This window comes from Pseudoliparis swirei, chromosome 20 (assembly GCF_029220125.1).
Source record: "Pseudoliparis swirei isolate HS2019 ecotype Mariana Trench chromosome 20, NWPU_hadal_v1, whole genome shotgun sequence".
Classification (NCBI taxonomy): Eukaryota; Metazoa; Chordata; class Actinopteri; order Perciformes; family Liparidae; genus Pseudoliparis; species Pseudoliparis swirei.
In genome coordinates this window covers 15,411,857-15,437,154 of record NC_079407.1, presented here as the reverse complement: position 1 = coordinate 15,437,154, position 25,298 = coordinate 15,411,857, and the positions used below count along the sequence as shown (strand labels likewise).

The 25,298-nt window shown below is 39.3% G+C and overlaps 1 protein-coding gene across 2 annotated transcripts; it reads left to right on the top strand.

Moving 5' to 3' along the window:
- The first annotated feature begins 1,514 nt into the window (after positions 1-1,514).
- LOC130210359 (SR-related and CTD-associated factor 4-like) lies at positions 1,515-24,869 on the top strand. Of its 2 annotated transcripts, XM_056440531.1 has the most exons (19): positions 1,515-1,715; positions 2,865-2,948; positions 3,626-3,670; positions 3,781-3,942; positions 4,049-4,166; positions 4,297-4,430; positions 4,524-4,670; positions 4,765-4,838; positions 6,259-6,355; positions 6,649-6,732; positions 6,944-7,029; positions 8,601-8,645; positions 8,718-8,788; positions 12,574-12,674; positions 12,775-12,888; positions 12,996-13,152; positions 13,257-13,351; positions 23,451-23,589; positions 23,811-24,869. In XM_056440531.1, the coding sequence occupies exons 1-19, from the start codon at positions 1,686-1,688 to the stop codon at positions 24,230-24,232; spliced, it is 2,205 nt and encodes a 734-aa protein (XP_056296506.1). In that variant the 5' UTR covers positions 1,515-1,685; the 3' UTR covers positions 24,233-24,869. The 2 variants fall into 2 exon arrangements, with proteins under 2 accessions (XP_056296506.1, XP_056296505.1); XM_056440530.1 differs by having other exon boundaries at positions 8,601-8,788.
- The last annotated feature ends 429 nt before the right edge of the window (positions 24,870-25,298 follow it).

Here is a 25,298-nt window from a genome sequence, read left to right as displayed (position 1 = left end):
AATATTAATACTCGCATTCCTCGAGGCACCGGCCGAGGAGGTGGAGTAGCAGCCATCTTTGACTCAAGTCTATAAATAAATTAAACTACAACTCATTTGAACATCTTGTTCTTCGTCTTTCACATTCAACCTGGAAAACATTACAGACAATTCTCTTTGTGATTCTGTACCGGCCACCAGGTCCATATTCAGAGTTTGTATCTGAATTTTAAGAGTTTATATCAAGTTTAGTCCTTAAAACTGATACGGTTATTATTGTAGGAAATTGTAATAAATCATATCATATGTTGATAATGATTGCCTTAGTGCTGCATTCATCTCATTGTTGGACTCGATTGGCTTCTGTCAGAGAGTACAGAAACCCACTCACAGCTTTGGCCAAGCTTCGATCTTGTTCTTACATATGGTGTTGACATTGAGCATTTGAAGGTCTTCCCACAGAATCCTCTTCTGTCAGACCACAACCTCATAACTTTTGAGTTTATACTACTGGAGTGTACTCCGTTAGTCAAAAGTTTCTACACCAGATGTCTAACTGACAGTGCTGTAGCTAAATTTAAAGAAGCGATTCCTTCTGCATTTGATTCAATACCACGTCTCAATATAACTCCTGGTCTAACTTTAGTCCGTCCCAGATGGGTCATCTTGTCCATAGTGCCACAGGCTCACTAAGAAGGACACTGGACTCGATAGCCCCTCTGAAGAAGAAGACAGGCAACAATGGAACAATCACGCCCATATGCTGCCTGTTTGAAAGCTAGGATGGAGGTTTCCCGCAAACTAAAGCAAACATCACGAAAGCTTGAAAGCATATGCCGTTCCACCAATTTGGAAGAATCACACTTAGTTTGTCGAAATAGTCTTACAACATATAAGAAGGCCCTCCGTGCCAGAGCAGCCTATTAGTAAAAGCAAAAGTCAGACTTTTATTTTTATAAACTCTTCCTTGGTACAGTAAACATGTTTTAATTTTAGCATAATTGAAGCTAAATCTTAGAAACGATCTATCTTTATATCTATATGCAGAATCAGTTAATTGTTTACTGTTATATGCTAAATGCATAATTTATCGACATCGTATTTTGAAAAACGGATGTTGTTTCACGTGGTTCTTTCCGCTAACTTTGTCAAAACCCTCGCGTGCTCCCGATCGAATGCGTTTACCGTGAACATCAGTATATAGGTGCACTAAAATGTCAGTGTCGGTTTATTTGACCAAGGAGATCCGAGTGTCAGCTGAGTTGACCGCAGTGTGAACTACCAAGTGTGATAACATCGTGTAGGAGACACTTGTTAGCAACAACCTTTTACAACACACTTAAAAGCTTCAAAGTTCATGTCTAATACATTACATAACGTATTTCATATTGTAGAACAACATTTTTAAATATCTCAAGTTTGTGTTCCCCACAGACCTTAACTTATAAAAAACTCATTCCTGCGCCACATTAAAATCCAATAGTCTTGAAGGCAGCATTACCACGTGACATCAGACGCTGGGGCGGAACCTCGAAGCTAGTAGCCATTCCTAGCATAGCAGAGTTATTGTGACCACACAGGTTATTCAAAACATTTCAACGTCGCTGATTATGCTCCTTAACGTTATGTAACTACATAATACTATGCGTTGGTAAAGTAACGAAATACAAGAGTTCGTCAACTGGTATTCAAAATAACAAACTATAATGGATGCAGTGAACGCGTTCAACATGGAGGTAAAGTTTGCGCGTGTTTTAACCCAGAAGGAGCTAACGCTAAACCTAAAGGCTAACGATCCCGTTAACTGTTGGAATGTGTTTTACTTTAACGCGAGATAACGTGTTTGAATGCTACGCTTATTGTACGCATGTTCAACTTAATCAGACCAATGATCAGCTCAAATGAACGTTATCAATTAAACTGGATAGGTTTGCCACTAGCTGCGAGCTTAAATCGAGATCAACGCTTGTCGGTGAATCTCGCGCGGCCTTTGGTTTCAGTATCCAGTTCATTGAACTGTTACGCCACTGAGACTACCACGATATATACATGTTTACGTTAGGGACAACAATGTCTTCTGTGCCGTTCGCTTTATAGCCCACTCTTATATAAGTAACTGTCCTGCTGTTTACACACTAAGAAGGTCAGGACTGCTCCACTCTAATGCGGCTTGTTTTGAGGAAGATCAACGTAGTTTATCATCACGTGCTAGTATGTATGAGGTGTGTGTGTGTGTGTGTGTGATGGCTGTTGGTGTGTTACGATGCATGTAGGTTAGGTGCTCTACTCCTTTTCGTGCTGCTAGCAGAACGTATTGCGACGCTTTTTCACGGTATTACACGTGCGTTAAACAAATGTTTCAACACCACCATTGTGGGTATCGACACCAATTCCTTTCGCATTCTTCTAGACATTGAGAGTTATCTAGCCCAGGCCACGAGTGACGCTCAGACACATCCACTCAACCTTATCACAGAGGGTTGAATGTGGTTATAAAGTGTAACTTGTTAATCATCGACACACAGTCAGAGGACAGAACTGTTCTCGGTGTTCCGTCTGCACAGAAGACATGTGCAATCCCTGCTTATATGAAAACGGGGGTCATCTGTATTTAACCATCTCAGGGAGTGTGTGTGTGTGTATATGTAGCTTTATGAAATCAAATGCAGTGCTTTAGCAGAAAAACAGCGCTATAGAGTGAGCTATAGAGCAAATGTTAAAGTGGAACAATCTTGTTTAAGCCACCTATTATTCTAATGTATACTGAATCTTCTATAATTTGGAAGTAGGACATAGATGTTATTACAGGTCAGTGACATATTTGCCTATTTCAATGTTATTGTATATTTGTTATCTAACTGATGTATTGTATGTTTTACAATCAGTTGTTCTCCATGATTGACATGAAGCCTCCAATATCCCGTGCTAAGATGATGTCTGTAACAAAATCAGCCATCAAAGCTATCAAGGTAAAGTGAATACTAATATCAATATATAATTTTCATAATTTCGTCAAAAATCCAACATGTTTGCTGTAGATTGATGAGCATTACCTCAAGGAGTAATACATTTGTAATTGATAATTTTGAACATCAGTAGCTGACCTCAGGTTTGGTGGATTTTGTATGCAAACATTTGTACTAGAAGATACTTATATTTCTGTGGTTTAAACCAACTGACATATGGCTACCAAAGGGGTTACATCATTAGCCACATCCGGGTCTTCAGTGCTCGAGCAACAACTCGGTGCTGTGCTCTTGCAGTCATGATGACTAGTCACCAGTGGAGATGGGTACATGTATTTGTATTTTCGTGAAAATACTTGTTTGGATCTTTGCAACATTAGGATAGAGATGCTCCAATACAAAATTGTGATCGTAGTTTTGTACTTTACTTTTTTTATATTTTATTTTCTAAAAATGTGTCTCTTTCCCCTGAGCTCAACTGTATCCAGTGACGGCTGAAAAACCCTTGAAAGCTCAGTTGACTTATTACAGAAATCCTGTATATAATAGAAACTTTATCAACGCATTCCTTCATTGCTGTTGCCTTCCCTCTCTGGTTATTTTCTTCATAATTTATGTTTTTCCTAGTATGGTGTGACTAATATTTTATTTATATATATGTTTCTTTTTTCTTTCATTAGCTTTACAAACACGTTGTCCAGATTGTTGAAAAGTTCATCAAGAAGGTATGTACTACTGAGCTTTAATGAGAACATTACATAAAACATTTGAGTTCAAAATATATTGTACAAATATAATGCTAAATTGTCTTTTTTTCTTCTTTTTTCCCCAATAGTGCAAGCCAGAATTAAAAATTCCTGGTTTGTATGTTGTGGATTCCATTGTTCGACAGTCACGGCATCAGTTTGGTCTTGACAAAGATGTATTTGCGCCCAGATTCTTAAAGAACTTCACAGATACCTTCGAAAACCTTTACCGGTGCCCAGAGGATGATAAGGTACTGTGTTTTGCATGTTTATCATTTTGGTATTTTCTATCATTACAATTAATGGTAATAAGAAATTTTGCAACGGGTGGGACTGTTTTTCTTTTTCTTTTATCAGAACAAAATTCTTCGTGTCCTGAACCTGTGGCAGAAGAATGGTGTGTTTGACATGGACATCATTCAGCCGCTGATGGATATGTCCAATGGAGCCATACTACCGGCCCCTGAACTAGAAGGTATTTAAATAAATACAAATTACTTTGGGCAATGTTTGGAAGGATATTTTTGTGTTACCTGATAGATAAGGGGGGTTGTAATTTGATGACCTTCATGCAAAGAAGCCAATCTATTTCTTGTATCTGACAGTTCCTGCTGACCCCCCACCGGAGACGCAGTTTCCTGTCACTAGTGCCTCAGTTGTGCCTTCTGTGTCCCAGCTACCCACTCCTGATGCTTTAGCGGCTGTGGCACAGCTTTTTCAATCTCCCCATGGTCAGGAGGTAAGCAATGCATTAGTGTAAATCCTCTATCTGCTCTGTGTCATGGCAGGTAAAGAATAGTTTACATTTTCAATGACCCTTTCTCTCGTCTAGCTGCATAGGATGCTCCAGAACTTCCAGCAGGCAGATAAGAACTTGGCAGCCACGCTTGCAAACAACATGCCAAACCAACCCCAGAAACATGTGTCCCAGGTCAACCCATACAGTGCACACACCGAGATGAGAGGCTCTTTAGCCGAGGTACCAGCAGAGCTCAGTGTCACAACATAACCTGCTGTAATAATTTACAAATGACTTTTTCCTTTACCTAATTGTATAATATGTGTTTTCTCAGAAACTCCTCGACCGATTTGATTACGATGACGAACCTGAGGAAACGACAGCAAAAGAAGGCAGTGCCCAGTCACAGTGAGTTTCATAAACTGTATTTATGCTGATATTTCTGGGGTCTCAGTGTCGTTCGGAGATCTCCTGGCCGATTCTTGTTTTTCTATGGGCTGCTCATTGTTAACAGTCCGATTGAGCATATTTAAGAATGGAGCTTGAGTTAAGAGACGACATGCACAACCGGATTTTTCACAAGTTCCAAGTTTAAAAGCCCTATTTTATTCTAAATCATCAGTGGGTTCTGAGATTGCATTTTGGCCAATTAACACAGACTATGCATGCCGTCTCTGTCATGTTTGACACTGGCACGACTGGCATTTTAGTAAATATTATCAGTGTGCAGTTGGACTACGAGACATTATTCAGTCATGGATGTTGATAACAAGTGACAAGAAAAAAAGAAACTTCATTGATTGATGTAGATTCTGGTTGCATTTTAATAGTTTATAAAGATTGTAAGTACAAATGTTTATTTTAATTTGAAAAAATAGGTAGATTCTTGAAAAAAGTCAAAGAATTTGGTCATTAAGGAGTAGGTATGGGTCATGATTTTTTCTAATTAGATTATTTAAAAAATGGAATAATTTCTAAGAATCGTCTTGGCGTAAAAAATATATATACAAAAAATAAATGTATATATATATATATATTACCATATTTTTACTACTGCAGGTGTTGCTTGATAAAACGTTTATTATTAGCCATTGGTAAAATGTGTTGGGCAAGATTCAAAATGATCAAATAGTTCCCAGTGATGACTATTTCTGCTTGAAATGCCCATCCTTAGAAAGGATAAAACATTGTTATCACTAGTAGGAAATCAGAGAAAGTCATGGTCCGAATGCACCAAGTAAGAGTCGACTTTGCACCTTTCATCGCCGTCCAAAAATGTTTAGACAAGGTTATGTTTTGCCATCCAATTTTTAACTAAATAATATGTTTTTAAATCTCACTTTAAAGACCGATGCTGACGATTTTGTATATTAAATATAGTCAACAACTGCAATTTAGAATTTGTTTTACTTTCGTTAATAGCTTTGGAAAAGTTGTTGGTGTTAATGGGCCGGTTTCACTGCAGATATTGACTTGTCATAGTACAGGTGAAACTAAGAACATTATTCTTTGCTGTATTAAAATGTTCTCGTCAGCCATACTACTGAGAAAGCATGCTTGTAATTTGGCACACACGTCCACCTCATGTCTGTCCGATGACTTGGGCTAATTTTGTAAAAAATTGCACAAAATGCCACAATTTTGTAAAAAATTGCACAAAATGCCACAATTTTACACATATCTCGAAGAGAGGAAGTGATGACATCTTGGACAGACCTCAATGTACATGAAAATCCATAGAATTGCATGTAGTTTAATGTATCATTGTTGTCTTTTCTAGGTGTGTAGTACGCAAACTTAATATCTGTGTAAATGTTTTTCATGACAGAGGCATTCCTGAAACAGATTTCAACCAGTTTCCTGGTCGGATGCCCACCCCGGAGAATGTTCATCCACATATGATGCCACATAGCGGTGGTATTGAGGTATTTAATTGTAACTGCATTATATAATGACTCAACTGGATCTCAACGTTAGCCACTCTGTGGTGTAATACCGGCATGCTGGCCACACACTGTTTGAAAGCAAATGGCGTTACTTTGACATTTTGTTGAGCTAAGCCAAAATAACTCTTAAGATAATGAATGTTTTCAAATTGTTTATGATTTGATTATGTAGAAGATCAAATGTGTGGAAAGCTTCAGTCAAACTGTTCTGTGGTCAATGTGGGATCTGTTTTTGAACTATCTCTTGTGACTGTCTCTTTGTCATCCTTCAGCACGGTGGTGGAGGAAGTCGTGGTGAACATCATATGATGCTAGATGGATACCGTTCCATAAATGAGGCTCATTCACAATCGCAGGTAAATATTCCAGCCCAGTTTAGCATTACCTGATTTCAAAGTATCTCCTTTTCCCATAAGTCAGTGTTTCTCATAGTTGTGTTGAAACACGACAATGCAATGGCTACCTCAACTGGAAGGGAAGTTTCTGTGTTTTACTTTTGTGATCGCTACTTAGAATCCTCTGCTCATTAATTTGGGAATAAATTAAATTGTCATAATTGTCTAATAGGGAAATTCAAGAGAAGACTCAACTGTGAGACGGGAAGGCAGACACCGAGCCTATGGCAGGAGATCAAGGTCCAGATCTGGTTCAAGGTAAGGGTCTGCTTATCACATATAACTGTATAATGCTGTGGATTTCAGTTCGATGTTCATGATTAAATACAGTTGTACTGTGCAGATGTCTTGCTCGACTCTTTGAAAGTGTGCATCAAGTTGGATGTTAGATACAGCTGTCTACCTTATTCAAAGACATACTAACACACTTGAGTGTGAATTTTACACTATTTTACAGTGCATATAGTTTTGTTTTTTATTCCTATAAGTTTGTGTTTATCATGTGCTCTAATATGGCGCATGTTACACAAGCCTATTCCTGTTTCTACTATTAATTTGTCAGTGTGTAATTATTTGATAATCTGCTTAAATGCATCCTGAGAAGTAAACATCAGAAAGCATGGAGGAGATCGTGCGGGGCCGGCTCTGAATCAGCTTTATTGTCCATGTGCACATAGATGGAATTTGAATCTGGTTTCACGTTTGCTCTCGTCGTACATACAAATAACAAGATACATATAAAAAAGACATTAAAGACAACAGACATGTATGTATAATATAAAAACAATGACAATGCATTGGGGATGTTAGTGCAGAAAGGTGGCAGTCGTGCAGATGGAGGTGTCTGATTAACTGATCATCAGATTGACGGCCAGTGGAAATATGCTTTTCTGGTGGTTTTGCCGTACGGTGCTCTGTAGCGCATACCGGGGGGGAGGAGTTGGAACAGCTTGTGTCCAGGGTGTGAAGGGTCTTCAGTGATCTTTCCAGCCAGCTTCCTGCATCAGGCTAGAACCAACAGTTCTCTCTGCAGACCTGGCTGTCTGACAGCATAGATTGGACAAACGAGTTGAACGTGGGCGGCTCCAGCTGTCACCATCTTGTTGGGTTGGAACCAGAAGTGATTATATTTGGACGAGAGAGTGGAGCCCGGAGGCAGGTTCTGTTGGCATAACAGAAAAGCTGGCTTGGTTATCTGTTATGTGTCTGTGACTCACATCAACAATGTGATCATAATTGTAATACAAATTTTTTTCTGAAAAAAATAGGTTTGTATGTTTTTTACCTTCCAGAAAAAATGCACAGCCGACTCATTAGTGACCTTTAGTTCAACACGGTATGTTAACGAACCAGATATAATGAGCACAGACACTGATACCTGCGAAGTAAGGCTGTAATGTTAAACTATACTAGAATTTCACTCACCAAAGAAATAGAGCACATACTCGTTCAACCAAACTATTGTTGAAAGAACCATTGTACAAGGTACAACTCCAGTGAAATGCAATCCTGTCAGTTCCTTCGATTTGTGCATTATTTACCATCAAGCTCAGACTCTTCATTTTTTTTTCGTGCCAGAGTCCTCAGCTCTGTCAGATCGCTGTATAACCACTTTGAATACGAGTGGAATGGTGCTGTCCTGCAGTCGCCGTCTACGTTGGCTCTCTGGGGATTGACTCCCTCTTGGAGTCCGGCTCAAACAGCCATTCAAAGAGCGGTTCATGTTGATATTTTCTACTCGACCAATTGTGAAAACGACAACTTTCCTCCCATACATTTCATTCTTTGGTGACGACAAATTTCAGGTGGTTAAATATTTTGTGTTTCAGATCTCCCAAGAGAAGAAGATCACGGTCTTCGTCCCGCTCAAGAAGGTCAAGGCATCGGCGCTCTCATTCTCGCTCTAGAGAACAACGCTTGAGATCTCGCTCTTGTTCTCAGGACAGGAATGAAAGGGAGCAGGACAGGGAGCGCAGACAGAGAGGTCTTCCCACCATAAAGATTAAGACACTCAGTGGTAAGTTCTACGACCGAAACAAATCTTTGAATGTTATTTATGAACCTTGCGGTACACGGAACTACTGCAAGTACTACTTTGTGATGTCACGGCACCAATCGAACCACATAGAAAGGAGCCACTTTGATTTCACGTGTCATAATTGTAATAGTTTGAAACTGCGGTAGTTGTGTGTCTACAGAGAACTACAACACGCAATTATCATAATCAGTGGTTGCTCATTGTTATTTTATATAGACTCGTCAAAGTTAGCAGTGATTTATATAATTTTGTATTGAATGGACTTATGAATGAATAAGATTAGTCTAGCCTGTATGTTCATATATTTATCTGTTTAAGTACAAGAACCATGTGCGTGGCACATCTGTGAGGGTCCACGTTAAGGCTGCACAATTAATCAAATTGTATTGTCACTATTTTGTCTGTCACAATTAAATGGGCATGATCGTCAGTGATGTTGACGTTTAAAATGCGTGCTCTGCTACATATAAAATCAAGCGATTCCTCAACTAACCGTCAGCCAACCATAAGGGGGCAAGGAGATGTGAGGTGCTATGTGTGCACCCTGCGGCGGCCGCCTCAAAAAAAGTTCTGTCTGCAATCGACTCCGGTTTTGGTAGAAGAGGAGAGAGATAGACAACAGAACCGAGAGTACACGGTACCTGGTGTCGTGTAAAAGGATCATCATCCCTTGTCTGGAAGTTCTTTGGATTTAGGGCAATTGATGTTAACCAAGAACAAATAATGTGCACAGAGATGTGTCTGCGCCGCATAGCAACACAACTTACTTGTTCAACGACCTGAAAAATCACCACTAACCGCAGTACTCAACCCAAAAAACCATGCACCTCCCAAAGACAAGCCCTTTATTTTGGATGCATATTTTATTTATATTTTTGCTTCAGGTGAATAAGCTGGAATGTAGCACACTATGGAAATGAAAGCAGTGCTGTTGATTGTAAAAGTGTTGATACTAATTATTTATATTTTCCTTCTACGAGATGCACTGTGATAAGTGGAAGTAGTGTTCATTTAAACGGGAAACCGCATTAAAAAAGATGTCTCTAAAATTAATCAATAATCGTGATAAATAATCGTGATATCAATATTGACAAAAAATAATTGATTATAGATTTTGGCCATAATCGTGCTGCCCTAGTCCACGTGCTGCGTTTTTTTCCTGCTTTCAAATTCATTGTCAGTGTAGATTTAAAGGCCCACAGTTATCTATGAAGTATCCACAGATTTGTATGGATGAGACAATAATGTTTAGTTTGTCACCCTCTGGTGGCTCTTATCAAACTACAAGAGTTTCGCCTGAAATCAAAAGTATAGTTTTAGGCAAAATGGCGCCTGCTCCCTATCCCAGCCGATCTGTGTGGCTTTCTGGTGGATTATAATCGCTGCAGACATGTAGGTGACCAATATCTGCCGTTTAAAAAATAACAGTCCTCCGTAGCATACTTTGATAAGAACATAGATTGATGTCAGTGTGAGGGTAAAATGGGAAGTTTGACTGCTTGGTTTCCTTGTTGACGGTGACGACTCTGAGCTGGCTGGTCTCCAGCATTCATAGCAATATCTACGAAAAGTAATTAAAGTAATTTGTAGGTATCCAATAAAGGTTAGTAATGGCATTTCTGTTCTCTTAGAACCCAAACAACAATCTATTCCTTAACTTAACTAAGTAGTTTTGTTGAGGCGGAAGTTAATTTGATGTAACGAGCAGAACTTGATATGTTGCTCTGCATTTCATTTTGGTGAATCAGAAAGTTTGGAATTTTTGTTTCCCGCAATACAAGCATTAGTGGCGTAACGGACCACTGTTCGGTCCGTACGGATCACTCTTCCCGGTTCGGCCCGCATTTGAAACATGAATTAGTTACACCGGTAAATATCAGTGTGAAATAATGTTTTTACTGACAATCTTTATCTGCCAATAGTAAAATATGCAAACCGGACATCGATATGTATCTTTTTTTCGGTGAGCGATCACCGATAACGTTCAACGAGAGACATTATGACGTGTTCAGTGAAAATGGTAAATTATAATGTTATCAGGATGTGTTCACATGTAATCTCGTAAAAAGTAGTGTTAGTGAGTAAATTGAATAAATCCAGTTTCTTAAAAGAGATGTTTTTACATTAATATAAATAGAGATGAAATATGAGCCGTTAATACAACCTCTAAGCAGCTTATAACGCATAATAAAAACTACGAATGACAATATTATATTCATCCATAAAAAAAAAACCAAGTAAAAAGAACATTTAGAATTTTCTATGAATTACAGACTTTTGGGACTGTGGCAAAAGATAATAATCAGGCATGAGAATCCCTCACCTTTCGGCGAAATTCGCCGTTTTGAAACCAAAATAGGTGACTCACGTGAATCGTGTAGATCCGAAGAGTTTTTGTTTTGGTTTAGGGGGGGGGGATCAATTGGCCGGCCGGCGTTTATGAGATTGGAGTGGGACACGGAGAAAATGTGGAGTGGTGCTCTTCGCAATCAAACATCTTTGATGGGACGTGTCGCGTCTCGGCCAATCAGCGTCAAGATGTCTTCAGCGTTTGGTGGTTTAGGTTAGCTTGAATGTTAGTCCGCTACATCTGCTGCTGTCACGCTGCACGGTGTAGCGATACTAACGAAGTACCCGTACGTTAAAAACGATGTGATTTAGCATACTTTTAGTATCGATACTTCATTAAAAGAGCGCGGGATCAGAGCGCACGCACTGCTCCGTGTCAAGCTGTCTGCGCACACTGCGCAGCGCTAACAGAGAGGGGCGTTAAGTGGCGGAATTTTCGGCTTTAAAAATAAAAAAAGATGCCAGAAGTGAAATGTTTAAGTTCAGTCTGTAAAGTTGTGTAACTCTACAACTGCTCATCCTGATGAACTCTGTATCATCTGGTCAGATACAGACTAACGGCCTCATAGTGTATCATCAATGCTATGATGGAACCATGTTGTTTCATTAATATCTTGTAGGCTAATACTAATATTACTGCCATTTGTTAAGTGTTGAAAAAGTTGGACCATACAGATATTTTATTTATTACTATTATAGATAAATATACCAGTGTCTTATTTTTGGCATACTGTTTTTATGGTATTGTATCAGTATCATGATATTTATGGCAGGTATGGTATAGAAGATCGTGACAACCAGGTAGAGGCAGAACAGACTCAAGGAACAGACTCAAGGAACAGACTCATGGCTCAGCAGAGCACAAGACTTGAAGACTTGTTCACGCCAAAAAAAAAGGAAGTTGGTTCATGAATGACCATATTATACACAATATTACTATTATTATAGTATTATAGGGCCCGATCACTGACTTGGTGTCAGAATGGAGGACCTACAGATTATCATACAACGTCCGACATCGATATTCGTGGAATTCACCAGCACCCCCCCGCGCGCGCCTATCCTTCTCACCTTTTTCACCCCTGACCCATTTTCATGCCTGTAGACCGCTGCAATAATCAAATAACAAAGGAATCTGTATCTGCCGGTATGGATCAGCAATTTGTTTTTGCGGCAAGAAAACGAGATCAGGGATCTCTTAAGTTATATTAGCTATCTTTTTTATCCAGTCTGATCAATTTGTGATATGATCCAAACTGTGAGTTTCATGATCCGTTGCACCCCTAACAATCATAAAATAGGTCATAAGACATGGTGTAGACAACGTACAATTGGTTGACTTCTTCTTGATAGTGGAACACACCTAAAGTCTCTTACCTTTTTCCGAGCATTTACTCAGATCACTTTGCTTTCAGTTTGCAGCACCACACTTTGGGTCGGTCAACTAGACAAGAAGACGCAGCAGTCCGACGTAATGTCCTTTTTGGAAGAGTTTGGCCAGATCGATTCCATCAATGTAAGTTTGGACTCGTCTTCTCAAAGATACTTGTAATCTTCCATGATCGTAAGAAAATGCTATAAAGTATTTGCCCGACCCTTTCCTTCTCTTTGCCCAGATGATTCCTCCGAGAGGTTGTGCCTATATTGTGATGGTTCACAGACAGGATGCTTATATAGCCTTGAACAAACTCAGTAAGGGTTCATACAAAGTCAATCAGAAATCCGTTAAGGTAAATTAATACCGATTGCTTCTATTTCCAGTCTTCTATTGGTTCTTCAACTTCTTTTTGTGGTGATTGTTGACTTGATCATAGCTAATGTCATTTGTTTTTCCTAGATTGCTTGGGCTTTGAACAAAGGTATAAAATCAACGCACAAAAAGTTCTGGGATGTGGAGCGGGGAGTTACCTACATTCCCTGGAGCAAAGTCAAAGTTGAGGAGTTGGAGAGCTTTCAGGAAGGGGGTATGCTGGACGGAGACTCACTAAATCCAGGTAAACACTCATATATTCCTTTAGCATGGCCAAGGTTCACCTTCTGCAGGCTATGAGGCAGTTTTCCTAACCATGTCTTTCTATTTTCCATTGTGTGTGCCCAGAGTGGAATAATGGCAAGGACCTCAGTAAGCAGGCATCTGTAAACGGAGCGCTGGAAAGTGTACCTGCAGAAGGAACTGTCACTGCTCACATTCAGGTAATGCTAAAACAGTCTTTAAACACCTTCTTTGTGATATTACAAGCACTTTGTTTCATTGGTTTTAAGCCATTGTGTTGGAGGCCTACTTCACGATTGTTATTGTGGAGGCTGTAAGGAAAATCCATTTTTGTTGCACATGAGTAGTGGAGCTTATTTGAACCACCATCTAATTTTCTCTCTAAAAAAATCAAGTTAGTGCAGGTTTAGATTTAAAATTACCCAACTGAATGAAAACTGTTTCATCCAATCTGAAATTATTGTGATAGTACCATTTTTTACTATTTTAGAATTACTGTGTTAAAGGACTTTCCCATTTCGTGAGCAATACTCGCCAAATAGGTAAACGCATGATACCTTTCTAAAGCTGACTTCAAAGATTTCAACAGGACTATTGGCCAGGGGAAATACCTTATTTTAAGAGTCTGGAAATTCATATTTGTACTGGGACATGAGATGCCTAGTTCAGTGAACTCATTGTTGTACTGTAAATTAGTGATCAGCAACCAACTGAATATTACTGATGCCTCTTTGATATTGATGAAATTAAGTAAGGTTAAACTCACTGACATTTCAGAGATGCTGACCTTTTCAGCCAAAATAGAGGATACAAATGTAATAATACCATTCAGTTTTCAGCCAGACTGAATGTGCTCTTGTAGAAGTGAGCTTTGGGGGATTTCACATAAGGCTGTGCAATTAAAATAAGTAATACTAATTAAATGTTCACGATAAAACCTTTCAGTTTATAAAAACTACATTTATGAGACTAGAGAGTTTGTATTTTCAGAGCAATGGGCCTTCGGGACTGATTGAGATTTTTGGTATAACGGGCTGTCGGACAAATGGGAATGACACTTGTGATTGTTAAAAGTCAGAGGACTTCCTTCCTTCATGCAATGGTTTTGGGATGCATTGTCAGGCTGATTTAGTAGATTTTGAGCTAGTAACGGTTAAAACAAAGGGCCCCGCGGGGCACGTGTAATAATTATAGTCGTTACCCAGAGAGGTTGGAAGGAGATAACATATATTTCGAGAATTGTTTTAGGTTTCTACATAATAAACTAACGTTAATATTACATACATACATTTGCACATTATTAATTAGGGTTATCACTGCCATGGTGGCTACTGAAGGTATACTGAATGTTTAAGCAGCTTTTGCTTTTTGGGTTGTTGTTGTTACAGTGGTTAAAGGCCATCCTGGCTTTGTAGGAACACGGGTAGCGACGGGTCAACTGTAGCCTCAACAACTTTCTAATGCTGAGGTTTAGCGTGAAGCGACTGACTAGCTGTTCACCAACATCCTTATTACCCTGGGTAGAGGAATGCAGAGGTTACGGACCGGTGGTTTGGGGGTTGTAAAAGACATAGCAAGCTGCTTTTTCTTTCATTTTGGAAAAAGTGAGGCACATGTTAAAAATGAACACTGTTTGACACTTTGAGAAACTACATTTTCTAAACAAGCACTCTGTCTTGATTTGGTGTTGAAGACTGAGATTAACGCTGAGCATGTGACAGTCTCTTAAAGAAGTAAGGCAATTCAGAAATGGTTACATATAATTTATTGCACACAACCAGTGCTTCAAGGGAACCGTAGTCATGGTGTGTGCAACGTAAGTGAAATATTTTATTATGGGTAATTTGGAGTGCTGAATTAAACTGTTGATGAAAAGAGAAATCTTCATGTTTTTGTCTTGAATGAATGATTATTTACTCTATAGGAGGGTTGTCATTGTCGACATGTGAATCGCGTCTTTTTTTGCATCATCTGGTTGGTTTCAGAGTCACCAAATAAGGAGAAATTAATAAGTCTAATTTGATGATTTCATCCACTTTATTACAATTCAGATAAGCCCCTCTGCTCATGAGCATCAAAACCAGAAATGCTTACATATTAGTTTCTCCTTTTTCTCTTTGCAAAATATTTGCATCTTCACTCAGTGACCTTGTACTATGCAGTATAAAGTATTCAAATAAAGTGGGAATTACAAACAACTTTAATTCCTGTGGTATGTGTAGAGGGAAGCATTTATGTGATCCTTTCTGTTTCAGTATCCAAGCTCTATTATTCAGAATGTCTGGGTTTGGAAAAGTCATCAATATTTGTGTATATAATGTTTAGTTTTCACATGTAATTAACAAAAAAACAAAAATCTGAACAATACACCAGTGGTCATATGAGACGGTTGAATAGAATTGGGTTCTTATTGAAAACATAAAATGTGTATTGGTTGCAATAGATGTGAACATTAAACTCATGGACTTGATATTGTTTTAATTAGCAGCAAATAAAAGTCCTCGGGACTACACGCTGAATTATTGGTAAACAAACTAGGTCTGATAACACGATCCAGCTGGACTCAACCTGCCATACTTAGCAGGCGTGCTCGGCGGCACACCTCTCTGTGAAGAGGAAGGTCGCCCGCATGTCGAGAGTCTCTGACTCTTGGCTGCTGGTGGGACTTAAAGGCCTGATTGGGAGGAATGACCCAGTGGGAGACAAGGTAAGCCGACAGCATCCAGAGAAACTTGTGGAAAATGTTGCGAAAAACTGGGGTTTTTTCTTCCATAGGTTTGTGGCAATCTTGCTAGAACAAAATTAGAGCCATTGTTCAAGATGTACCACAGTACACACAGCAGGTTTCAGTTAGCTGTACTTTCTACTGGACATGGAGCTTGAGCGTGGGCCATTGATCGAATTAGGGGAAAAATCAATAACACTGAAAAGTACTCAAACTACTCATGTGGCATAGGAGTCTTGGCTATCAACGAAGCCCAGAGATCTCTTTGTATACTATTTTAATATCTACAATCCTGTCTTTAATCATCTACGACCAAATTAACCATTTTTCAAGCCTGCCGCCAACCCTAATCTATTCCTATTCTTGTGTGACGCTGTAACAGATCAGCACAAATACATCTGTGTTCATTTAGCTTAGTCAAGTTATCAAAGTAGATTGGGAGATAAATATAATAACCAAGCTACAATTACCTGTTTTTTGGGACATTAATTGTTTACAGTCAGGTTTACACTTCCTCAGTACAGTTGGGTATAATGAAAGTATAAAATCAAGAAAAAAAGAATACTGCCCAGGCCTTCGGCTACGTTTAAAGGTGGTACTGTATTTTTTCTCACTCTTGTCTTTGTTACAGAGACAACCGAATGCAATAATATAAGTTTGTATACTATATTCTTTTTCCTGAGCTCTCAGATGGGAAATTTCAAATTGCCACTTTAAATTATTTAGCTACGCTTTTTTTTCTCCTAGGATGAATAAAACCAAATGGCATGTGTGTCCAAATGTCTGCCTGCTCAATCATCAAGTGGCACAAGAGATGCAATGTATCTGAGGCTAAACTTAAAAATATGCATCAGTTTATGCTTCTTCTTCCTGTTGCTTTCATCATAGATCAGTGAGCAGAGATATTTAATACTTTAATACTTTTGCAAACCTTCATGTAGCACCTCCCTGAGTAGCACACAGTCTAAGGGCCTTGAATTTGATTCGTTGTGTAAAGTACACTATTTTGTGGGTCTTAACCAACGGCAGTGTAAACTCACAGTCCTTCACTTCGAATATGTGGAGTCCCGATTTGAAGCAAAAGGAAAGTTCAAAGTGGTCACTGTATAGTATGTTGTTTTCTGACTAATCTTTTTCAAAAATCACATTTCACATGACACCAGTGTGCCATCATATTCACCCCCTCGCCATTTTATGTTCATTTTATAAAAATAATATAAAAAGGACACGGAAGCAAAAAACGTAAATATAAATTTTAACATAACAACTGAATAGCATCAGAGCCCCTTAAGGTAGTGCCTCTTAAGGGGAATGAGATGCTTTCACTTTAGTCTGGATTATTATCTTTTATGAATTATAACTGCCTTTCTCCTTTGACAATGATGTGTTAAGTCTAAGATTTTACAGAAATCTGCAATTGTCATCTTATTAAATCTTGAGCAATACCAATTTCCATACTATCGACACTTTATTTTAGAGGAAATGCACCCGTTGACATGTATTTGAAAAGTTGCTTCTTTCGGGCTACCCACTTTTAATACCTGCAAATCCCAGACAAACTTCTACTTGCAGGAATACTTGCCTGCATGTTTGAATACTTGGATAGTAATGCAAATTGAATTAAACTCTTTGGTTTGCAGTCATGTTGCTCTAATATGTTCCTCTCCATGCACATTGAGCATTGAAATCAGTTGGCTTGAGTTTGGTTTTGTCCAGTGACGGCGTTCTCTCAGCCTGCATCCCATGACGGGCATCAACACACTTCTCTATGTGTGTATCTACGTCAGCCCTCACACAAACGGTGTCCGGGCACACACACACACGTACGCGTCAAGACATGCTGCTGTCCTTTTCCCCAACATCAGTGCCTGCCAACTCTCCAAAAAGCAGCAATTTCCCCACATTTGCTCCGTGGATGGGAAGCTGGCCTATGTGGTATGGGTGTCAAATGACACGCAGAACGGGATGCGGCCAGTGTGCATGTTGCCCTGAAAGGTCGACGTTTCATCGTCGGCCATCTCTTAGTGCAGCGGGGGGGGGGAGTGACACAAAAGGGCTGATCAGTGCCAGATGGAAGAAGTGATGCACCTAAACATGAAGTTACATGTAGCTGTTATCTGCTCAGTGTAGCCGGGTCGACATGGCTTGCACCACGCTTTTTAAACTTTTGCAACGCACCCACGGTAGCTTACATTTCTTAATTAAAATGAACAGCATGTCTTTCCCAATTCCACATTTTCATCTCAATTGAATAATCAATCTATTGACATGCTCCATTTACAGGATACACTTATAAATGGTGTCTTCGCAGAAGTACACCCCTGGAACACCTCCAGTGGTTCAGTTTCAGAACAGTGTTTTTACACCGTTTAGGTTTATAGGATTGAGTGTTGTAAACTTCTCTTATGATTGGTTGGATGCCAAACATCTGCTCTAAATTGCAAGGCCACGGCAATGAACTGATCTTACATCCTCTGTCGCCTACTTTCATAGCATGTTGCAATATCACGCCGCAGCCCGTCTCCATTGTTCTTGTAACGTTTGAAGATGATAACGTCTGATGTCACAACCCATTTATGAGCTCCGTGTTCCATTGTAATGCCAGAAAAAGTAATTCAAACATCTACTTCATACATTGTTAAAAAAGAGGACCGTGACCCAGGGTGTTTGCATCTCTGAGTCCATAGTTGAAAGTTCCCATGGATAAATAACCAAACACTCCAGGATTTATCCAATGCACCTATGAGCCATTGCTTCTCCAGGTTACCAGGCATATTGAAGCAAAGTGGATGCAACCAAAAAAATGCCAGCCCTCGGAATGAAGTGGACAAGGTAAAAGAAATGATTCTACTGCTCATTTAGTTTATACAGGCAACAGGTTTCATAAGTGTAACTCATGTGTTTACATGGCCTCCATACTTCTTTGAAAAAAATAATTTCAGGACATGTAAACGACTTAGTTTAGGAAAATCTCTAAATAATACATTTTTCTATGATCCATTTGGTTTTAAGGAATGGAGAGACCACGTTTAAATGTTTCATGTCATAAAAAGAAATTGACTTTTTTTAAATCTTCGTGTGACAATATGTCTAAAAAATTCGCTTTTTCTGGTTATTTAATAAATTGACTGTATGATAACCACATGGTTTAACATAAGATAAATGATCAAATATTGTCACGCCCTTCTCCACCCATGTTTTTTCGGTGGGTGTGACTATGATTTGGCATCACATGGTAACATTAGTTTTAATTACATGGTCCTTTTTAAAATAAAAGATATATTTATATAGTTCTTTATTTTCTAATGCAAAAAAAAAAAAAAAATGTCATGCATTCTGGATTCATTACAAATCAACTGAAATATTGCAAGCCTTTTATTCTTTTAATATTGCTGATTATACACTTAAGAAAACTCAAATATCCTACCTCTAAATATTAGAATATCATGAAAAAGTATACTAGTAGGGTATTAAACAAATCACTTGAATTGTCTAATTAACTCAAACACCTGCAAGGGTTTCCTGAGCCTTGACAAACACTCAGCTGTTATAAATCTTTTTTTTTACTTGGTCTGAGGAAATATTAAAATTTTATGAGATAGGATTTTAGAGTCTTCTTAAGCTGTAAGCCATAATCAGCAATATTAAAAAAAGGCTTAGGCAATATTTCAGTTGATTTGTAATGAATCCAGAATGCAGATTTTTGTTTTTTTAATTACATTACAGAAAATAAAGAACTTTATCACAATATTCTAATTTTCTGAGACAGTCCTGTATATATATAAATTAATAATTCTGAACATTTCAAATGATTACACTTATATTTTTTCTTGTGTTACAATTGCACAATGTGATTTAGAGCTTAGAAGTGAAGTAAAGCACGACTGAATGTGAGCAAGAGACAGAAGTAAAGACAGTTTTATGCTTGCATAAGCTCCATATTTACATATAGAAATCACAGGTCTGTCTCTTAGCCATCGGGAGATTTTTCTTGCATTGAATTGGTTCATGACCTCAATTATAATTTAAGCTGCGCAGTCTTCTCCTTTCAGTCATTCAAGTGAAATGACATTTCAAGGGAAGAGGGAACTTCTTCAATTAGACTCATGAGGCCTCACGAAGGTGAGTGTTAAGGAAATGATCTTTGACGGTTGGAATTCCCACTCTTGGATGAAACTGGAACGGTTGGAAGGTAAAGAAAAGGCTCATAATAAAATGTACTTAAATGTTACATTTGTTTTTTCATGAATAATCTAAGATATCAAGATAGGTTAATGCAGAGCTGCCGCAATAGTCTTTTGACATGGCTTAGCCTCTAGCGACATGCCTATACGTGCGGGTAGAAACAAAGAATGAAAAAAAGGAATTGATAAAAGTGGAAGCATCGAGTTGAGGCCCCACAGTCTTGATCAAAGAGCCGATGCCCAGCTGCCCGGTTGGTGGTGGAAGTGTAAATAACCTGCAGGAAAAATGGAGCCGCAGAAGTCCTCGATATTCTGCTGATGGAGTGAAACACCAGGGTAAGAGCAGACCCCTCTGTTGCTATCCCCGTACGGACTGCCTCGAGGTGGTTTGGCTTGATTCTATGAACTGCATTTTCTACATTTCATAACTAAGTTCGTAGTCGTAAAACAGCATGAACTGTTTTGCTTGCAAATTCATCTTTTATCTTTTATGATTCTTTCGCATTTGGTTTAATTTCCTTCGCGTTGAGTTAAATTGCTGCATATATATATATACACAATAAATTAACATACATTATGTGTGTGTATATATATATATACACACACACACTCGTTCTGTGAATAAGTATTTGCCCCTTCCTGTTTTTTTCATTTTTTTCATATTTGTCGCACTTACATGTTTTGTTTGAACCCAAGTTGAGTATTTGACAAAGATAACCAGACTAAATACGAAATGCAGTTTTGAAATGATTTAATTTATCAAGGGGGAAAAAAAGCTAAAACCTACTTGGTGAAAAAGTAATTACCTAATAAACCTAATAACTGGGTGTGCCATCCTTTGTGGCAACAACTGCAATCGAGCAATTCTGATAACTGGCAATGAGTGTTTCACATCTCTGGAGGAATTGTAACTCCCTCTTTTTTGCAGAATAATTTTTAATTCAGCCCCATTGGATGGTTTTTGAGCATAAACTGCTTGTCGTGCCACAGCATCTCAACCGGATTTAAATCCGGACGTTGACTCGGCCACTCCAACACCTTCATTTAGCTTCTTTTTTTTCTCCTTTTTTTTGCCATTCAGTGACTTGCAAGTGTGTTTCAGGTCATTGTCCTGCTGCATAACCAAAGTGCGATTGAGCATGAGGTCACAAACTGATGGCCGGACATTCTCCATTAGGATTTTCTGTTAGAGAGCAGAATTCATGTTTGCATCAATTATGGCGACTCTTCCAGGTCCTGAAGCTGCAAAGCAGCCCCAGACCATCACACTACCACCACCATGTTTGATTGTTGGTATAATGTTTTATAAAACTGCTGTGTTGTTTTTATGCCAGACCTCCCAGAATGTTCAACTTGTGTCTCGTCAGTCCACAGAATATTGGCCCAAAAGTCTTGGGCATCATCAAGATGTTTTTTGGAAAATGTGAGACGAGCCTTTGTTCTTTTTGGTCAGCAGTGGCTTCCTCTCTGTGACCCTCTCCAGACCGATGCATGTCTATTACTTTGCTTCTCACCTGTTCTTGAACTTCTTTAAAACGCAGCATGATTTTTGAGATTTTTAGCCTCCATCACTTTGTGAGACCGGCTTTATTGAAGTGATTTCTTTATTCAACAGGTCTGGCAGTAATCAGGCATGGGTGTGGCTCGTGAAATTGAACTCCAAAAAAACTTGATTAATCACAGCTCATTCATAATTTATATGGGGGGGGGGGCAATTACTGTATCGCATAGAGCCAAGTAGGTTTAGTAGGTTAGCTGTGTTCAAAATAAAATGTTGGTGGTTTGTGGCATTAGAGTAAATAAGTTAATAATTCCCCTGATGTGTCAGTCTCCCTCAGCAGTCACCAACAGCTGCACCAATGAAAACTCCCACCTGTCCTGTAACAATTAGCCTCAATAATGGCAAACATCCTCCCATATATGGTTATATGTTCACTCCGATGGTAATGTGTTGTGACACCTAGTCACAACTTTGTGTGTGTGTGTGGTTGTTTTGTATATAACCAAGATAAAGTATAATTTATTAATCTCAAGCTGCCGCATCGCACAATCCACTTGCATGCGTACATCACAGATCATACATACGCTCATGCATACACATGCTCACTGATTCAAGTCACAATATAATCTCAATATATTAGTCCCCTACTAATATAACTTGTACATTTCTAGTCATTTGATGATTGATGGAATAAATACATTTGTGTACCGATTTAGCCTGCAGAGTTGCATTCTGAACAGTTCCCTGAATTCTGAGTTCAGAATTGTTCCCATAAGGGCTGAAGATGACGTTCAAATGGTATGTGATGCTGCGATAAAGCATCTTCAAACAACTGCAACCACAACCCGTTTGTCAATGGTGGTTTTACACGCGTCTGGAATTGAATGTAATCAACTTTTCTCAAACATTTCAAAAGAATGTATAATGATCAACATGAGCAACAACCAGTTCCACCACTTTTCATTACTTATTGATACTCAATCAATCACATAAACAAACTCATCGCCCCTGCGTCCACCTAAAAAATAAAGCAATATATTCCACCAAATCCCTGAATTTCAATGCAAGTGAATGTTTTGTGGGTTCCTCGCATGGATAGTAAATGATTCATCTCTGCTCTTTTTGTTGACTGTGATGATGGGAGGATACTGGTTTGGGTGTGGCCCCATACCTCCCCACAGTGATTCAGATCCAAGTGAACAATACAGAGTGTGTGTGCTTTATGATCCAGAATGTGTCCTTTCTTTTCCAGAAATGCACCAATCCTTCGCCAACATGGCATGCACACATTTCTTACGAGGCTTCACGGGAGATTTTGTTGTCTAATATTACCTAGAAATGTATTTTATTGTTCTCTTTCTATAAGAACAACATACACATTGTCCAGTGGGCTTTCATGTTCCTCCTGACAGATTGTTTCAGATCACATCAAATGAATGACGGCAGTTTTAACATACAACGCTTGCAGTCACTGTTTCTTGCCAGTGTGTGACCCCTTTTGTGTAGTTATTCTTACACACTTGCGTGCTTGTCACTAGACATGATGTATGTCCTCTTTTTTAAATTATTATTATTTGTATAACTTAACCGTACGTATGTTGTATGTGGACTCAACTGAAAATTCCCGGAGAAACTGTCAAATGCTGTACAGAAATACTAATTTTCCACTTATCAAACGTGACGAAGATAAATACACACAGGACGCATCAATAAGCTGCTTCATGCTATGGAATCAGAACATGATTCTGATCATGCTATGGAATCAGAACATGATTCTGATCATGCTATGCTATCGGAACATGTGTAGACAGTGTCTTCCTCCAGAAAGCTTTACGGCTCGTTTTAATGTAATCTTAACAAGGATGCCATTGTGTTTCTTTGTCTTCCAGGTGCCACCGGTTCAACAGGCAGCGCCCATCGGAAGTCCCCCTGCTCTTCCTCGCCCCATCCTGCTGTCCCCTACATCCATGGCTCCAGGAGGATCTTCTTTTTTCTCCACAGAGTTTGACCTCTTAAAGTTGGCACCAGGTAAGTGGATCGGCCCGTCATCATCTGAAGTGGAGATCCAAGTGCTTTCATGTTTATTAAAAGTGTCTTCTGTTTGAAGCCGACGATAACATTAACCGATCTAGGCTGCAGTGTTGTCACCGTTCATGGCGTGATGTAACTTCTTCAAATGTTTGCCGCCTGTTTTTTTCTTTTGTGCTGCAACAATACAAAAAAAACCACATCTCTTATTCTCTTTGCAGCAGGGAGTGTGAAACCTCCAGAGGATTCCACCAAGGATTCTAAAGGAGACACAGGCACTCCCTCAGATATGGGCACCGACAACCAGCTGGGGTCTCCTACAGCACCGGGGATGGCCCTGCCAGGCACAGGGGTCATGCAGGGTCCCAGACTGGGGATGCCACCTCCCGGCATGCCGAATCCTCATCTACCTCCATTCCTCTCACCTCCACACATGCCACACATGCCTCCGCAAATGATGCCCGGAGGACCCATGTTTCCACTCGATCGGTTCAGAATGCCTATGTCCTTTCCTCCGCGTGGCCCTCCTTTTCATCGACACCCTTCGATGGGACCAGACGGCATGCACGGCAGAGAAGGGAGCCATTTCAGAAATGGGAGAGCAGGGTTTGGGTGCCCACCCTTCCAGAGAGGGAGGTGGTAGATGTAGGCTGAATGAAGGACCTGAGGGGAGAGGAGGCTGAATCACTGTGATGGATAAGTATCAGGACGTCTGGTTCAACAAGGACTGATGTGAACCATCGAGGGGGCATCAACTTGTGTTCGGACTTTCTTTTTTTACTACAAGAACCTTTTCTTACTGTCACATGAACAATGAAAAACAGGACACTGTGTTCTGAATGTGATCCACACGCCTTCATGTTCACCAGAAAAGACTCTGCTGTAAATACTGTATGCTCGTTGCTGTTTGCTATCTTTTTGTATATTTGAAGTTGTGTAGTTTATGGTGAAGTCTAATCTTTGTAGTTGGAGGGGATAACAAAGGCAAAGTCTGTATTTTTGAGTGTATTCCTTCACCATAGTTTTTGTGTATGAAGGAGACTAGAAATATATAATTCATTCACCTTTTGGGTATTTAGTTTTTAGAAAAATGTCTTTTGGAACACACTAATGTTTAATTCTTCAGTTGAGAAGTTGGATTTCATTTGAAGGAGAAGACTTCATGTCCTGCCAGCAGAGGGTAGTGTGAACCCTGTTACCATGGCCAACCTCTAATGTACATAAAGGTCACACCATATTTTTAAAAAAGGGGTACAATTTGATTAAATGGTTTTATTTGTGTTGGTCCAACTGAAATGTGTCAACTCTCTCAAGCTGTGTTGAAAAATGTACCTGCATATGAAGTTACAATGTATTTTAAACGTCACTTGGCAAACAGCTGTTGCACATCCTCTGTGGAACATGCAACTAAACACAATTGGCAATCTGCAGTTTACCTACCTGTCGTCCTATTATAAATCATAGTTATTTATGATAATGAGAGGCTTTTGGTGAAACCATTACCCCTTTAGTTTACCAGTTCAAATTCAGTCCCATTTCTTGTTTTTCATGACAAGCCGCTGTGTGAGCAGGAGGTGGGATGCCCAGACTGCACCAAACACCATCTCACGGGGTTCGTTCGGGTTAAAGAATGAGATTATGTCGCTAATCCAAACCTAAACACTCTTCAGCGCCAGCGTGTTTCACGGCGTCATTGAATGCCCGTCCGA